General features: G+C 42.9%; 1 protein-coding gene and 1 pseudogene across 1 annotated transcript in view; one reads left to right on the plus strand and one right to left on the minus strand.

Annotated features, from left to right (window-relative positions):
- Positions 1-15,042, minus strand: part of LOC133071017 (uncharacterized) — a 343,915-nt gene that overhangs the window by 116,447 nt on the left and 212,426 nt on the right. The window contains exon 3 of the mRNA XM_061163233.1: positions 14,822-14,901. Coding sequence (XP_061019216.1) covers positions 14,822-14,901 — 80 coding nt within the window. The remainder of the gene's footprint in view (positions 1-14,821; positions 14,902-15,042) is intronic.
- LOC133071532 (small nucleolar RNA SNORA70) lies at positions 12,509-12,653 on the plus strand (annotated as a pseudogene).

The raw sequence follows: 15,042 nt of genomic DNA on the forward strand, positions 1-15,042 counted from the left end.
AAAAGAATTTGAGAATAATAGATATAGCATATGTATATGAACCATTTTTCCTATGCACCTGAAACTAACACAACATCGTTAACGAACTTTACTCCAATATAAAATAAAATTTTTTTAAAAGATAAAATAAAATGGGCAGAGTGCCATCGAATTGATGCTTTTGAACTGTGGTGCTGGAGAAGACTCTTGAGAGGCCCTAGGACTGCAAGGGTCAAACCAGTCAATCTTAAAGGAAATCATCCCTGAATACTCATTGAAAGGACTGACTCGGAAGCTCCAATACTTTCGCCACCTGACGCAGACAGCACCGGAAAAGACCCTGATGCTGAGAAAGATTGAAGGCAGAGGAAGAGGGTGACAGAGGGTGAGATGGTTGGATGACATCATCGATTCAATGAACATGAACTCGGGTAAATTCCAGGATATTTAAGAATCTTCTTCACTTCTCCAGACAGAGAAGCCTGGCATGCTGCAGTCCATGGGGTCTCAAAGAGTCAGACATGACCTGGTGACTGAACAACATACAAATATTTCTAAAACTATGAGAAGCTACTGCTGCAACCCTGGCTCAATCAGCACAAAGAGCTCAAGAATCAAGCTTGTCTTCAGTATTTCTTAGCCCATCTCCAGGTCTCTCAACCAGAATTTCCAGGGGTGGGATGGAGGAATCAGTGTATTTATTACTTTCTCAGGCAATTCTGATTCATAGCCCAGGTTTGGGCTCTACTGGTTTCCATAACTCTTGCTATGAGAAAAGATTAGCATATCTTTAGGAGAAACAGTTTCTTAGTTCTAAACTCTGCAAGGAATTTGCCACATGTTTGTCTTTATCCTGGAGTCACTGATCCACAGAATAAGTAAAACTAGCAGCAATTTTACTCTTTAGAAGCAGAAATGTGGCCACATCTGACATCCACTTGCAATCAGCCTGAGGCCAGAACTTGAGGTATTTCCCTAAGGGAAAGCATTTCAGTGCTGGTGCTGGAGAAGACTCTTGAGAGTCCCTTGGACAGCAGGGAGATCAAACCAGTTAATCTTAAAGGAAATCAACCCTGAATACTCATTGGAAGGACTGATGCTGAAGTTGAAGCTCCAATACTTTGGCCACCTGATGCAAAGAACTGACTCATTTGAAAAGACCCTGATGCTAGGAAAGACTGAGGGCAGGAGGAGAAGAGGACAACAGAGGATGAGATGGTGGGATGGCATCACTGACTCAGTGGGCATGAACTTGGGCAAACTCCTAGAGGTGGTGAGGGACAGGGAAGCCTGGTATGCTGCAAGTCCATGGGGTCACAAAGGGTCAGACACAACTGAGCGATTGAACACCACCACACTGTTGAGCTTCAGGCTAGGCTTACACTCTATGCCTGGCAATGCTCTGAGGCTGAGAGCAGCCTCACCAAAGATGCCAAAGGCCCTCCTCACATTCTTATCTGCTGGCTGGAACCTCCTTCCAAAAACAGGAAAAAAAAAATGAGTACAACAATGACAGGACTTTTAATATAGGTACCTCAAATTTTCTCAATTGTATACCATGTATGAGATAAAAATAACTTCAGAAAACATTACAATATTTACAACAATGTAGCACATGTATTAGCTCATTCACCTCTGACTCTGCGATCGCATGGACTGTAGCCTGCCAGGTTCCTCTGTCCATGGAACTTTCTAGGCAAGAGTACTGGAGTGAGTTGCCATTTTCTTCTTTGCAGCAATGTAGAACACAATCCAAACACAACCTCTGTACTTGTCTTGCAAGTGCAGCTTTAAGGCAAGTCGGGTAGACTTCTTTTCCAACCAGATAAGCCTTCTGCTCAGCCCCTTCTGTCCACATAGGAGAAACTGCTGCTACTGAGACATCTATTAGCAAAGAGTGTGTGGCAGTGGGGACACTTGGCTTGGACCTCCGAACCTTCCATTTACCATCTGCACAATCTTGATACATTTGCTAAACCTGGCCGTCATCTGTAAAATGGGATAAGAGGGGCCTATCTAACAGGATTGAAGGAGCAATCAGATAAAGGTCATGACAGGTCTAAGCAAGCAGTGAAAACAAAGGGTGTTTTAGAAGACACGGTACGTGTTCCACTGAGCTGGCAGTTTAGGAGAGGAGATGAAAAATTGGAAAATTAAGTGAGGTTCAAGTTGCCATGAAAGCTCAAAGGCAGAAGGGATCTGTTGCCCTAAAGAGATGGTAAAGTAGTGACCTTCACAAAGAAGATTCAAATTGAGCCTTTAGGGGTAGATAGAAGTCTTCTAGAAGGACAAAGAGAGGCAGTATAGCATATGTGGAGGGACATGGAGGCTCATTTCCAGAAACAGGCATGGAAGTTGACACAATTTGTTTGTAACATACATTTTGAGGGGTAGGAATTAGGGAAGTGGGAGGTGGGAAGCCTCTAATTAGGCTTTTGTTGCTCTGTGCTGGAAAAGGTGGCCTTTCTGTTGGAGGCACTGAAGGACCAATGGAGGCTTTATAAAGGAGAGTGACATGATTAGATTTGAGTGCAGAAAGGTCACTCTGGAAATACTGATTAAGATGGGCGGGAGGAGGATGAGCCTAGAGGCAAGAAGACCGTAGTTGGAGGGGGTGCTGTAGGGATCCTGGTAAGGAGAGGCAGAGGCAGCACTGATGGAGTGGACATTACTTATTTGAAAGATGCTAAGAAAGCAAGAAAGGCAGGGCTCAGTAACTGATTGACTGGGGCAGATAAAGGAGAATAAGGAATCAAGGCTGTCTTCCAGGTTACAAAAGCAGATGAATGAGTAAATGATTTGCACACTGACCAAGAGAGAAAGAAAAGAAGATGAGCAAATTTAAGAGTAAGTAGATGTGAGAGAGAATGAATTTGCTTTGAGACATGTTGAGTTGAAAAGTATCTGTGAAAATCCAGAAGGAAAAGTCCAGTAACTATGGATATGAACGTCTCTAATTTATGGGGGGAAAACTCAGGGGAAAAGAATCTCATTATGTGGAAGCTAAGAGTAGTTAACTTGATGGCAGGATGTTCTTCGAAATAGTTTGCTAGCAGCAAATACAGTGGTTATTTTCAGAAATTGAACTGCTTTGGAGATCGAGTTTCTTTCTCCATGGAACCAAGCTCCGGATTCCGAGCCACACACCCAACGGTGCTCAGCCACACTCTTGAGTTCCAGACAAAACTCAAGGACATTTTAGCTGCACCATGTTCAAGGTGAGATGACTCTGGACAATGATGAAGGTCATGGACATAGTCAAACAAGACAGTGCACATGAAATTGCTTTGAAGTCCTTCAAGAATCAGCAGTGTTTTCTCTCATTCCTTGTCTCCTCACAGAAAGGCAGCCCATGGCAACGTGACCAGAAGTTCAGTCATGCCTGGCACATTGTTGGATATATAGTAGTTACACAGTTAATGTTTGGTGAATAAACTGCCCAGTGAAGGCACACATTGATTAAACAGAATAAATGTTCTAAGGGAACTGGAGGAACTGGAAGAGGCTGGGAAAAGTTTGCAGTGATTTCCCCTCTAGGTAGAAGTGATTCCCAAAGATGGGGCATTCAGACTTTAGTCAATAGTGGCATTTCAACCTGGCCACCTCTCAAGGGAACCACCGAGCGGGGGAAAGGGGTTGAAAGTGAGAAGTTGGGATTTTCTTTCTTTCAAGGAGGAGACAAAATGTTCCAAGAAGGGATGGGTGGGTGCAGCTTCTTTTAAATGGTGGTGAAACGCTACATCAGGTCATAAACCTGTGGTAGAGTTTAGCGACTGTGTTTAAATGGATGATTCTCATTGCCTTATGAGATCCGGAAAAGCCATAAAAATTCATGGCCTACTTGTGGCTGAGCTCTAATAAAGGAATAATCGGTGCTTTAAGCGAGGGGTAATGGGAGGTACAGTGGGAGATTTACTCGAGCAGTAAGGGCTGCAGAGAGAGCGTAGGTTTTTCATGCCAATTATATTGACAGACAACGGTGCAGACTTCCCTGACATGCACTTGCAATCCTGTTCTCTTAAGTGACAAGATGGGTCCTTAGTTCTTCCTTCTCCTGCACTTTCAGGAATCAAACCTTAGAGTTCTACTCAGGGCTCCTGTCATCAAAGTCAATAAATCTGCAGTGAGGTTCCCATCAGAGATCACTTGGTATGGTGGAAAGAACTTGGAATTTGAATTAGGAAAAACTTGAGTTTTAAACTCAGCTCTGTGACTTACTAGGTGATTTTCTTATTGACCCTAATTATTTCTTTCTCAATCATTCGTTCCTGTCCACTGCCATGGGACTTGGGTGTCTCTCTATGGGAGAAGTCCTCACTTATCCTCTTGACTACAAGCTTGACCGTGTGACTTGCTTTGGCCAAGGACTTGTATGTTGAAGTAACGGATGTCACAATGGAAGAGCTTCAAGAGCCTTTGGGAGGTGGGCCATTGTTCTTTTATCTCTCTCATGAGAATAAAAGTGAAAATGTTAGTCACTCAGTCGTGTCCACTCTGTGTAATCAATCCCACGGACTGTAGCCCACCAGGCTCCTCTGTCCATGGAATTCTCCAGGCAAGAATATTGGAGTGGGTTGCCATTCTCTTCTCCAGGGGATCTTCCCCACCCAGGGATCGAACCCAAGTCTCCCACATTGCAGGCAGATTCTTTACCATCTGAGCCATGAGGGAAGCCCTCATGAGAATAATATACCCGAAATCAGGACTATTTTTCAGCCTGGGTTCTGGAACAAAGAAGACACACAGGGCCAAGTCAAAGCTGCTTTCAGACCCTGCACTAGGAATGTAATATGACTGAGACTTGCAGGCTTGTTGTTCCAAGACAGTGAGACGTTGGTGGTGTTTATTACCTCAGTACAACAGTATAGTGAAACCTGACTGATACACAGAGTGATTTAGGAAAAATATCTTAACCTGACTGAGCTCCGTGTTCCCTAAAATGTGGACAACACACCCACTCTTATGTTTGTGGCTATGTTTAGTTGCTCACTTGCAACTGACTCTGAGACCCTAGAATAGTTGCTTCACTAATTGTGGTTTTAGTTATTCAGATTTTTCTACTCAGTCAGAGAAATAAGAGAGACTAAGGCATTTTTCCAACATGTGTACTTCTAGCGAGCTGTATTTGAATGACTTGTTGCTGTGGAATCCCTGGGCCAATGCGGCAATCAGTGGCAAATTGGACATTTATGACACTCTTCTTCCAGGACCAGGGCGAAAGGGTCTCTCAGATCTTTTCATTACAGCCTTCACAAGCTGTGAAAGAAATAGCAGCAGGTTCACTGTCACCCCATTACACATCCAGTCAATGGAACGCTGCCTTTTCCTTACCTGGGGTGACAGTCGGGCAGGTGGAAGCTGGTGCCTATGGCCTTTTGCACATGGTCACACTGCTATGAAAACCAGGGGACTGTGCTCATGGCAATCACAGTAACAGCCCCTTACCCAGGCCCACCTATTCATGGTTCACAAAGTTTCTGTGGTACTCATTCTGATTTTCATAACAGTTCTATGAGCTTTTCATTCCTTCAGTCATTCATTCAACTGAGCACCAGCTACACTGTTTCTGCCTTCGTGGAAGTAGGTATTAGTGTATTAGCGACAGTTTATGACTAGTTATCGCATTTATTCAGCAAACATTCTTCTGCATCTACTATGTGTTGGGCACTGTAAAGTCAACGAAGACACTCAAGTGGAAAGGCATGGTCCCAGCCCTCAAGGAATTCACAGTTGCAAAGACGATACAGACATGGAAACCACCGTGTCTGAAAGGCTGTAGCATAAGTGTGATCACAGAGTTCAAACCAAGTGCTTGAGGGCACGAAGGAGAGAAAGTCCATGTAGAGAATCAGGGAAGTCAGGCCACAGGAAGGGACATACGGGCTAGGTTCTAAGAGATGACTGGGAGTTTACCAGGTGGATGAAAGTGGAACAGAGAAGCAAGCAATGGAAATAATTTAGATTAGGAAGGGTATCTGCGCATGGCTAGAGCAGAGGGTCAGCTGGGGCTATAGGGAGGGATATTAATAGAACTCAACAGGTAGGAAGAAGTGGTTGAAAAGAACCTTGAAGTGCAAAGGAAGGAGTTTCTCTTTATTCTGTAGGCAACAGTGAGACTTCACATACAGTATTTTAAATAGAAGATTATCACTGTCACATTTTAAGAAAAGATATCACTCCAGCAACAATACAGTCTATTGGAAAGAAGTCAGACTAGAGTAGAGGCAACCAGTTATGAGGTTAATTCCAGAGTTCTGAACTCTGTGCTGACTCCAAAGGCTTATGTGTGCCATTTCTGCCGAGGACTAGTACTCCTAGGGAGATGTCATCCTTATCTCCTGCCATCTCTGCCCTTCTTTTGGGGAAAACAAACATTTAACAAATGACCCACTCGGTTAGTTATAATCATTTATCAGAGGGACAATCGTTTTCCAGATACCTCACACACTGTCTCTGGATGGTGATTCCAAGGTCAGGATCACCTGGATAACCAGTCAAGGTTTGATGATGAATGGTACACATTTGCACTGAGCACCAAAAACAGGGATTTTTTTACAAATGTGTAGACACATTTTAAAATCATCATGGAAAATCAGAACTTTGCTGGATTTGGACACACTTAGTTTATAATTCAGCCTTTTATATAGTTCATGATGTTCTCAGAGCAAGTATACTGGGCTGGTTTGCCATTCCCTCCTCCAGTGGATCAATTCCCAAGAAGGGGGTGTACCAAAGAACGTGCTAACTATCGGACAGTTGCACTAATCTCCCATGCTAGGGAGGTCAAGCTTAAAATCTTGCATGCTAGGCTTCAGCATTATGCTAACCAAGAACTTCCAGATGTCCAAGTTTGGTTTAGAAAAGGAAGAGGAACTAGAGATCAGATTGCCAACATTTGCTAGACTATAGAGAAAGCAAGGGAATTTCAGAAAAACACATATCTTTGTTTCATCGGCTTAGTGAAAGCCTTTGATTGTGTGGACCATGACAAATTGTGGAAAGTTCTTGGAGTGATGGGAATAACCGACCATCTTACCTGTCTCCTGAGAAACCTGTATGCAGGTCAAGAAGCAACAGTCAGAACCCTGTACGGAACAACTGACTGGTTGAAGATGGAGAAAGGAGTACACGACAGTGCTGTCTGCTGTAACCCTGTTTGTTTAACCTACATGCTGAGCACATTATGAGAGGCTGGGTTGGATGAGTTACAAGCCAGAATTAAGACAGACAGGCTAAACATCAACAACCTCAAATATGCAGATGATACCACTCTAATGGCAGAAATCGAAGAGGAAATAGCCTCTTGATGAGGGTAAAGGAGGAGAGTGAAAGAGCCGGCTCAAGACTAAATATAAAAGAACTAAGTTCATGGCATACGATCCCATTACTGAATGGCAAATAGAAGAGGAAAAGGTGGAAGTAGTGACAGATTCTCTCTTCTTGGGCTCCAAAATCACTGCAGATGGTGAATGCAGCATGAAATCAGAAGACGACTGCTTCTTGGCAGGAAAGTGATGACAAACCTAGACAGTGTGTTGAAAAGCAGAGACGTTACTCTGCTGACAAAGGTCTGTATAGCCAAGGCTATGGTTTTCCTAGTGGTCAAGTACAGTTGTGAAAGCTGGCCGTAAGAAGGCAGAATGCCAAAGAATTGATGCTTTTGAACTGTGGTGCTGGAGAAGGCTCATGAACGTCTCCTGGACAGCAAGGAGATCATACCAGTCAATCTTAAGGGAGACCAACCCTGAATATTCACTGAAGGACTGATGCTGAAGCTCTAGTATTTTGGTCATCTGAGGCAAGCAGACGACTCATTGGAAAAGTCCCTGATGCTGGGAAAGATTGAGGGAAGAAGGAGAAGAGGGCATCAGAGGATGAGATGGCTGGATGGCATCACTGATGCAATGAACATGAACTTGGGCAAACTCTGAGAGATGGTGAGGGGCAGGGAGTCGCAAAGAGTCCATGGGGTCGCAAAGAGTCAGACATAATCAGGCAACTGAACAAGACCAATTTTATAATTTACACTTGCTTTTCATTGCATATAATGTGGGGAATAGTGGTAGGGGTGGAGGTGGGACACATATTTTTAACACATAAGTCTTCTAAACCAGCAGTGTCCAACGTTTCTGGCACCAGAGACTGGTTTCATGGAAGACAATTTTTCCATGGACTAGGGTTGGGGGGATGGTTTCAGGATGACTCAAGCATTACATTTATTATGTACTTTATTTCTATTATTAAATTGTGATATATAATGAAATAATTATACAAATCATCACAGTGCAAAATCAGTGGGAGCCCTGAGCTTGTCTTCCCACAAGTAGATGGTCCCATCTGGGGAAGAACAATGGAGAAGAATTGTAAATATGGATGAAGCTTTGCTCTCTGGCCTGCCATTCCCCTCCTCTGTGCAGCCTGGTACTGGTCCATGGCCTAGGGGTTGGGGACCCCTGTTCTAAAGGACTCAGTCTAGCCCTGGTTATGCCCTCTTTTCTCTGGTTGCACTGCAGGTGACCACAGCCACGTTCCTTCCTTGGAACTTCTCTATACTGAAGTTTCTAGACAGCAGCAAGAAAGAGAACTGCAACAAACTGGATTCATCATGCACAGAGATGTCAAGGACAGCACTTCCACCCTTACTAAGACTACACAAGGAGACATGACCGGCAACTCTTACTGCCTAATTCAGGTCTGAACCTCATGTAAGTTTATTTGGGCGACAGAATTGGAAACAGAGCATTTCAGATTCTGCTTACTCAACAGCAGTATTCAATTGAGATCTTCTACACTGTCAGGGCTTGAAAGTCTTGAGGATTACTATAGGGCAGGTTTCTTAAGCTGCAGATAAAATTATTCCAAACAAGAACAATCCAAACACTCTTCCAAGGGTTCTGCTTTGGAGGCCCGTCTATTTCAAGGAAGGCCAGCTCCATAGAGAGAGGCTGAGGAATGAGCTGACATGTTAACAACATAAGTCACTGTGTACTTAGTCACTCAGTTCTGTCTGACTCTTTGTGACCCCATGGACTGTAGCCTGTCAGGCTCTTCTGTCCATGGAATTCTCCATTCTCCACGCAAGGATACTTGAGTGGGAGCCATTCCGTTCTCCAGGAGATCTTCCCGACCCAGGGATTGGACCTGGGTCCCCTGCATTGCAGGCAGATTCTCTGCCATCTGAGCCACCAGGAAAGATCAATATAAGTCGTTGCTGTTCCTCATATGGTTCCCAAACACTATAAAATCCAGTAACACTGCACTCCACTAGAGAACAGAAATCTGAAAGGTCTACTCAGAGTATTTAGGTCAGAGCAGTTCAAAATCACACTTCAAACTTTCTCTGCTAATTCAGTCTATAGTCTTTGGTCATAAGTCACAAGGTTTTCAACAGAGTTCCCTATGATCATAAAGATATGTATTGAGCACTTATTATGTGCTAGGCATATGCTAGGAGTTTTACCTGCATTCTCTGATTTACTCTTTATATCTATGGGACATAAACTACTATTATTATCCCTCCTTAGCAGATAAGGAAACTGAGACACAATGATCTTTAGTAACTAGGCCGAAGTCAGAACAAGTAAGTTTCGGAGCCCAGGTTGGAATTTAGGAAGCCTAACTCTAGAGTCGACCTTCCTAACCATTTGCTAATCTGCTTCTTCTCTGCCTAGGAGTTTAACTTGATATCTTATTCCAATTTACAAGCATTTGTTAACTTTAATTTGGAGGTGAGAAAATGGAGGTGAGAGAGGTTAGTGACTTGCCTCAGGTCACACCCACTGACGGTGGCAGAGCTAGAACACCATACAAATAACTGCCTTCAGGATTTCTTAATTTGACATCTTCATTTTAACCTGAACTAGGTTTTAGATTATTTTATCCCACCAAGGGAAACAACAAAGGGAGGTGGGGGTGGGGTGGCATTTACTGAGCTCTTTCTAAGCATCAAGTCATCTCCTAGGCATTTTATATCCAACATTCATTCATTCAAGCAACAACCTGGTGAAGCTGGCAATGTTGCTTCCCTTTTTCAAATAAAACAGAAGCTTCAGGAGGGTGGGGAAACCTACCTGAATTCATCCAGAAAGCATGTGATGCAACTGGGGCTCCAGACCCCATCTGTGTGAATGTGATGCCCAGGCTCCTCTAATCAAGAATTTAATAGTAGGTTCACCCCTTGTAGGTGTGGGTTTTATTCTGTACCCACTTTAACAAAAGGATGAAGGAGAGAAATGGGACTTAAATCAACACAAGCAATCTTCTGACATCATCCCCTCACAAGATCCTGGCCACCATGCCTGAAACTGAATTTGTAAGGAGTTTCCTTGAGTCCTGGGTCAAATGGCCTCTGATGTTCAGGCAACATTCCTCTCCCTGATTCTATTCCCTGACTCTTCTTAATTGGCCCCTGCAATGAGACGCCTCACAATTATTCAAAGGTTACCTACCAGAGAAAATATCCTCTAGACCTTGACTTGAAATTACTAGGTGAGTCAGTCATATTTTTGGTAAAATGACTGTGTTATTTCCCAAGTATTGGGGGATTAACACAGCAACAGAAGCCTTTCACCAGAGACCTTCCCCCCTTAACTTTGAAATATGTGTGTACAGCAGAGAAATATTTCTGGTTTTGATGCCCTTACACAAATTGTCAACACACTGTATCTTTTTCTCACAGCTCTTTGATGTACTTGAAGGGGTTTTCTTCCTTGAACAAGAAGCCACAACTCCAAATGTGTTTAAGACAGAAGCCCCTAAACATTTGAAGTTCAGTTCAGAATTCCTAAGCAGAAACTTGGCAAGAAGTCCTAACTTAAATTGGGGAAAAGGAGGAAAAAAAAAAAAAACCAACCAATACCCTTCTCCCATCCATGAAGTATCAAATGTATACTTCTCAATAGAAAACAGACTTTTTACATCTATGTCATGCTGGTCTATCATTTATTCCCTGCATTTTCCCCATAAGACTTCTGGCTCATTTCAAAAGCATGGTAACGAACGTTTGGATGTATTGCTTTCATCTCAAATTCAACAAGCCCAAGTCTTAACTTTTAATCTTTAATCCACTTGGTGTCCCTTTCTTTCTTCTTCATTTCTGCCAACAACCCCCGTCATCTAGACTTAAAATCTAGACATTGATTCCCTCAAGGAAAGGAAGCATCCCTTAATTATCTTTGTATGTTACTCAGGCAGTGCTGGTGCATAGAAGATGCTCAATGAATACTCGTTTAACAGATTTAAAAGTCATCTTCTCCTTTTCCCCTACTTCACCCATGAATCTTATCTCTTCAAAGCCCTTGACTTGACACTTGTGTTTTCCAATATGAGTATCTAACAGCCAAATAGGTCAAATATGACCTATTTGAGTAGGGTGCAGCCTGTTAAAGATTTTTATGGAAACCCCCACCCCAAAACCAACACATAAAATTGGCCAGTGGTTTCAAATAATTACAGCTCTGAGTGCAGATCAGGGTCATTCTAAAAGAAGTAGACCTCTTATAATTGCCATTGAATCTAAGAACAATTTTAATCTTACATATTAAATTACTCTACAAGATCAAGATGAAGTTTAATGGATTATTTCCAAGGATTTCTTACTGAAGAATAAGAATGCACCATATCATTAACATAAAATTCTAAAGAGTGGAATCTATAAAGCCCCTTTAAGTCCATAATGTGCCTTGCACTCTACTTATGAAAGTTTCTGTGTATCCTTGAATCTCACTCGAGTTATGGGCCCAATCTGAACACCAGCCATTAGCCCTCTTTTAAGCTAAAATGTATTATTGATAACGAGTAGGCTTCATTCAACTCTGTTTCTGATTAGGAGGTTCTCTATATAAACCACATAGCTTTACTTTTTTTTTCTTCAGTTATTTATCCCTTGACATTCTTTTAATGTATACCGTGAATCCTATGACTACCTCTGTAGTTCATATTTTCCTGCTCCATTAGATTAGAGGTTCTTAAACTGAGGTCTGTGATGCAGAAGAGAGAGACTGTGGAAGTAGAGGTGTGGGCCCAGAAGCAAGAAAACAGCATTGATTTCATGATGGTTTGAGTCTAGAGAAATCTAAGACATGCTGATGAGAATAAGCAGATGCCGGAGGTAAGACATGAAGGGTTGACTGCACCAGGCATAGTTGTAGACACTGTGGGAAAGCCCTCCTGATCTTCCACTCTGATAGGACCAAAAAATGGCTACCAAACACATCAATTCATATTGTGCCAGGTAGTCGTGAATGCCATGGAGACAAAGCAAAGAGAGAAAGAATGGAGAGTTTTATAAATTGCTATTTTATAAAAGGTGGTCAGAGAAGGTCTCCCTGAGCAAAGATCAGATGGAAGTGAGAGCAGGGATTTGCTGTTATCTGGGGAAGAGCTTGGAGGCAGGGGAAGCAACTGAAGCAAATGCCCTAAGGCAGGAAGAGGCTTGGACCAGCTCCATCAGCAGAAAGCAAGTGGACCGGTGTGGTTGGAGCAGAAGGTGAGAAAGATCATGTGTAGCCTTGTGCTGGTGACGGGGCTCATACTTTCACTCTGAATGACTGTCCATTTAAAAACACCATCTCTCATGGGGGCCCAGTGAGCAACAGCTGCAAACAGCAGCCTTCCCAGTAGTGTACGCAGCCTGTTGCCCATACAGGTTGCCCTAAGGGACCTTGAAGATGGATAGGTAATGTCCAGTGGACATTCATGACAGCCATGCTGTCTCCAATCCAGGCTCCAGACAGGTATGTGCGGCAATTTTGGAAAGCCCAGGGTTCACATTGGACAAGTCATTAGGCCCATCCATACCAAGCTGGAGAACAAGGAGCATGTGAGTGAGGTCCTCCCCAGGGCCAAGGTCAAGTTCCCTGGCCACTAGAAGAGCCACATCTCCAAGAAGTGGGGATTCATTAAGTTTGAAGTGGAGGAATTTGAAAACATGACAGCAAAAAGCAGCTCATCTTGGATGGCTGTAGGATCAAATACATCCCTAATCGTGGCCCTCTGGACAAATGCTGGGCCCTGCACTCATGAGCGCCTTGGTGCTGTCCCCACCTTACTCATGCCCACCAGTAGATCCTACTTTCCTGTCCAAAAAAAAAAAAAAAAATACAATCTTTCCCTGATCACATTCTGCCAGAATAAACTTACTGTTCATCATGTTCCAAGCATTCTGATAAGCTCTGGGAACATACACATTAATAAGATCCAGTCCCTCTATAATAAGGAAACAGATATTTAGACAAATGAACCTAATACAAGGTAGAAAGCAAGTTAAGTGTTGTTAAGAGAGATGGTTGGCCTGCAGGAGAGCTGAGACCCCTCTCAACTTCAGGGAGGAGGCACTCAGGTTTGTTTCACAGAGGTAGTTCCCATACATTGCCATACGGTGGGTCATGAAGGATGGATTGAATTTGAATACAGGGGTCACTTACGTACAGAACTTTCTAAGAAAACAAGTCAAGGGATGGAGGTGAAAATATGCCTGATATTTTCAGACAACTATGAGAATTGACTAAGATGCTTGAAGGTGAGTAATTGGAAATGGGTTTGGACAAAAAGTTTGAAATTAGATGTTTGAGGTACATAGTTGCAAGACAGAATTAGTGAACCTTTATTAGCTCTGGGTATAATATGCCTTCTACATCCTTTCCAGATATGCTTGCTTACATCTCTATAGGAAAGATTTCATAGGAGAAAAGTACATGCAATGAACATATAGGAATTAAAATGAACTCTCCTTTTGCGATTTGGTGAAAAATTTTAAGTTATATTCTGTATTAGAGACAATTTATTATAAGCCAGTCCCTTACCCCCCAGCACTGCACTGATGCGGAGTGTGAGTCCTAAAGGCTTAATAAGCAATGAAAGGTCACACTGTTAATAACCGATGCATCAGGAATCGGACTAATGTCCTGTTATTTTCCTGCTACATTTTCTCTACTCAGCTCTGCCAGGCCTTTCCATTACTGTACAAAGCAAGGTGTGGGTGACACACATTTAGTGCTTCAAATTCAGATCCTGAGCTGTCTTATTGTAACACACATATGATATTAATGACTCATCTGCTATTCCTCCCCCATCTGGGTGCAATCTACCTCCTCAAAACTCCTTCACACTGTCAGTGGTGACTGAGCTGTACATCTGTAGGCAAGGCCTTCCAAATACTCCACCGTGGCATCTTCCACCCCTGCTAACTTCTCCGAGAACAGAAAAAAAATGGAATCCCCTTTGCCAAGAGACATTTGCCACCACCATGCCATTAAGAAGTTTTGCTTCCACTTATTTGCTCAATATTCCTACGAGAAGATCTTGACTTGTTCTTTTTCAATAATCGAGCTTAGCAACCAAATTAACATGCTTTTGGATTTTTCACATTTATTTCTGCTGAAAAGCAGAGTTGACAGAGAGCAAGAGAGAATGAGCCAACTTAGCCACAAAAGTAAATTTTAGCTCTTCGCTTGTACCTTAAAGCAGCGGTGCCCAGCCTCTTTGGCACCAGGGGCCAGTTCCATGGCAGACAATTTTTCCACAGACTGGGGTGGGGGTGGGGGTCAGGGAGAGAGTGGATTCAGGATAATTCAATCACATTACATTTATTGTGCACTTTATTTCTATTACTATTACATCAGCTTCACCTCAGATTATCAGGCATTAGATTCTGGAGGTTTGGGACCCCTGCCTTAAAGAAGGACTAGAAAATTTGGGACAAGGCCTTCTAAAGCTTGATGTTTCATCTGAATCCTGAAAATAACAAACTAGCTTCAAGATTCAACCTAACTCCTATTTCAGGAAACCTTCTGTGAACAAACCCATTCCCCAAATCTGTGCGCCCGTGAAATGCCACACATACCTTTAAGATGATGGCATAGAACGCACTGCGCTGTGACAATTGCTCTCCACGTCTCTTCTTTTCCACCAGGCTCACAGCACCTATCACAGTGGAGAAGAAGGAAGGAAGGTATCAAAGATGGGAGGAAGGAAGGAAATGTTTGATGCACATGTTTTCCAAACTAACTCAAGACACATGATCTGGCAAAGAAAGTCTTGGCTGCTAATTGGCTAAGAGTAATT

The sequence above is a fragment of the Dama dama genome, chromosome 16 (genome assembly GCF_033118175.1).
Source record: "Dama dama isolate Ldn47 chromosome 16, ASM3311817v1, whole genome shotgun sequence".
Classification (NCBI taxonomy): domain Eukaryota; kingdom Metazoa; phylum Chordata; class Mammalia; order Artiodactyla; family Cervidae; genus Dama; species Dama dama.